The following is a 2,819-nucleotide window of genomic DNA, read 5'->3' on the forward strand; positions in this document are numbered from 1 at the left end:
CATTCTGAGCTTCTGAGTGGTTATTCATGTCATATATATTGAAGTAAGTGTATATAAGGGAACATTTCCAAAAATGGAAAGACGTGGGCGGGGTGCCACTGTGTTTGATTTATTACATGAGCAATATCTTAGCAAATAGTAAAGATAAGAGGCTCTTATTTTATATTCTAGTTTGTTAATATTGGTAATTTGAGTTTCTTATTCGAACGAAACTGTAGACTTAGTATTTTAACATCACAAACATCTAATTTGAACCAGTTCTGCATTCATCATACCACGTGACACACAAAAATCAATGTTTAACTGTGTTTTTTTTTAAATTTACTTTCAAATTAAGAAATGGAGTAAGTATAGTACTAAAATTGGGATTATAACCTGCACTTTGATACCAAATTTATTGAGATAAATTAATTAAATAGTAGTTCAATAAAATTTTGAATGCGAGTCAACAAACGAGATGACATGGCCTTTCAACCGCGACCTGTCTGGAGAGGGTTAACTCAACAGATATTCTGTAGTTTGATATTATGTACTTCACAAGTGTTTGTAATCTGAATTTATGTAATTGCAGACATGTCTTTTCTGAGGTTCAAGAAATTGTTGATTAAAAGTAATTTTTGAATGTTAAAATACACCAGAACTGAAATGTACATAGATTACAATGATATCTCCAGCAATATCATTTTTATGTACTTTATCATGAATCATGCTTCTCCGTAGAACTATAAAACTTCTGGAAAGACTAACAAAAATAGCTGCTATTGAATGCTCTGAGTTAGTGCTTAAAAAAAGTAGATAGACTTTGTTAAAGACAAGTTTCTATGGGACTTAGGGGGAAAAAAGTGACCATAAAAGTTGAAGAAAAATAGATAAAGTATTTAAAGTTCTTTCCAAACATTTTCAGGTGACTGGTGTTTGTCTGTTCTCAAGGAATGGAATGTGGCACTTGTGGATAAAATCTGAAAAATGTGTCATTTTCTTTTTCTTTGAATAATTTATTTTTCTGATTTTTGTTCCAGTAACACTATACGAAAATTATGGAAATGTTCATAAGGTCATTTTCCTAAATAGTGTAAAAAACTAATAAAATATGAAAGAAATATGTAAAAATGGGAAATTATAATTTTTATCATATTCCTTAACATATATTTATCTTTTAAGTTTTCTTTTGGTACGTTTATTTTGCCCACTAAAGCAGTTACATAACCAAATCCAAAAATAAAAATTTTATGCAGTTGAGGGTTACTTACTGTAGAATGTCATTATGCAAGGTACTGTAATTATTTCAGGTTGTATTAAAGTATATTATCTGTTAAAATAATAATGTTATGTGTTTTGTTCATTTTTCTAGCGTCCTTCACCTGGACAGAATGGACCACCTCCATATCCTTCTTCACAATATCCCCAGCCATAGTAAGTAGTAATTGCATTTTTTTTTACTGAAATAAAAAAATAGATTTGTAATATGTTGGTGGAACTCATTTATGCTAGTGAAACTACTATAAACATGCATATACACAAACACAATTTATGTTAAAGAATTATTGTCAAACTAAGGAAAGTTTCAGGTTTTTTTTAAACCATATCCAAAGTTTGAGTAGTTAATTGAAAACAGAAAAATGATATATAATATATTATTATGTTTTAAATATGTAACCCTATAAATTCTAGCGTTAGAATACCTATTTTCACATCTCCAAATTGAACTTGTAGTGGACAGTTCTTGTCTGCGTAATTCCTAGTCTAATTAACTCTCTCAACACGGGGGCTTGGTCATTTTAAAAACATGATCTTTTGTACTAATTGAAAGTCTATAGATTTGACACTACTAACTTTTAATATAGTGTGTCTTCATGAAACTTGGCAGTCTTTCAGTAAACATTGTAAGTCTTTCACATACAAAAAAAAATCATAATTTTAGTGAAGTATTTTTAATAAAGTAAAAAAAAAGATTTCTCTTTGAATATATTGAGTATTTGTTTTGAATAGTCCTTGTGCAAAGTGATTTTCATGTTATGATTAAAAATTCTTTTCTTCATCTTAAAAATCTCAAATTTCATTTGTATAATCTCTAAAACCTTCTAAATACATTTCAAATGTTTGTTTTCAGTAAAACTTTATATTTTATCTGTTATTTTCTCTACCATAAATCTATACACAGTTGGTCAGTTTGACCAACCTTGTAACAACCAAAAAAAATAAATCTGAATTATCCTTTTTTTCTTTCCAAAATGATTTCAAATGTAATATGAAAATACATTCGTTTATCCTAATTAGCTTTAAACTTGTAATAGTATACATCTATTTATAATTAAATTTTGTTTTTTGATTGCCCTTTCAATCATGTCTAACTACTATTCACTCCAGTTTATGATGTAAATCACTTGGGGAACGTACAGGTCATATTACACTATCGAATGACGTTACCCATAAGTTACTCTGAGCTGCTCGCATGCATGCTTTGTGAAATATTTTTATTATATTATTCTTATTATTTATCTTACCTAATATAACCTTAACTAACCTAAAGAAATCCCTATTTTTATACTTTAGTTACTTTTATAATAAATAAAAAATAAACAGGAAATAAAGTACTTACCCAAATATTCTTTTTTTTTTTGCTGTCAATGACACTTAATCCTACTTTTTTATACTAATGATAGTAGTGCATTGAATATTTTTTATTTAATTAAATAATGCACTGAAGACCATAGAATAATAACATGCAAAAAACAGACAATTTCCTCTAACAAGTGCTTGACTCGCAATCTGAGGGTCACACGTTTGAATCACTGTCACACCAAACATGCTCGACCTTT

The 2,819-nt window shown here is 28.4% G+C and overlaps 1 protein-coding gene across 5 annotated transcripts in view; it reads left to right on the forward strand.

Annotated features, from left to right (window-relative positions):
- Positions 1-2,819, forward strand: part of LOC106459772 (far upstream element-binding protein 1-like) — a 154,019-nt gene that overhangs the window by 125,488 nt on the left and 25,712 nt on the right. For all 5 annotated transcript variants that reach the window (XR_002610627.1, XM_013919425.2, XM_022386313.1 and 2 more), the window contains one exon: positions 1,352-1,413. Coding sequence is in view for 4 of the 5 variants with exons in the window: in XM_013919425.2 (XP_013774879.1) it covers positions 1,352-1,413 (62 nt within the window). In the remaining variant the exon portion in view is untranslated. The remainder of the gene's footprint in view (positions 1-1,351; positions 1,414-2,819) is intronic.

Source organism: Limulus polyphemus, unplaced genomic scaffold (genome assembly GCF_000517525.1).
Source record: "Limulus polyphemus unplaced genomic scaffold, Limulus_polyphemus-2.1.2 Scaffold659, whole genome shotgun sequence".
Taxonomy (NCBI): Eukaryota; Metazoa; Arthropoda; class Merostomata; order Xiphosura; family Limulidae; genus Limulus; species Limulus polyphemus.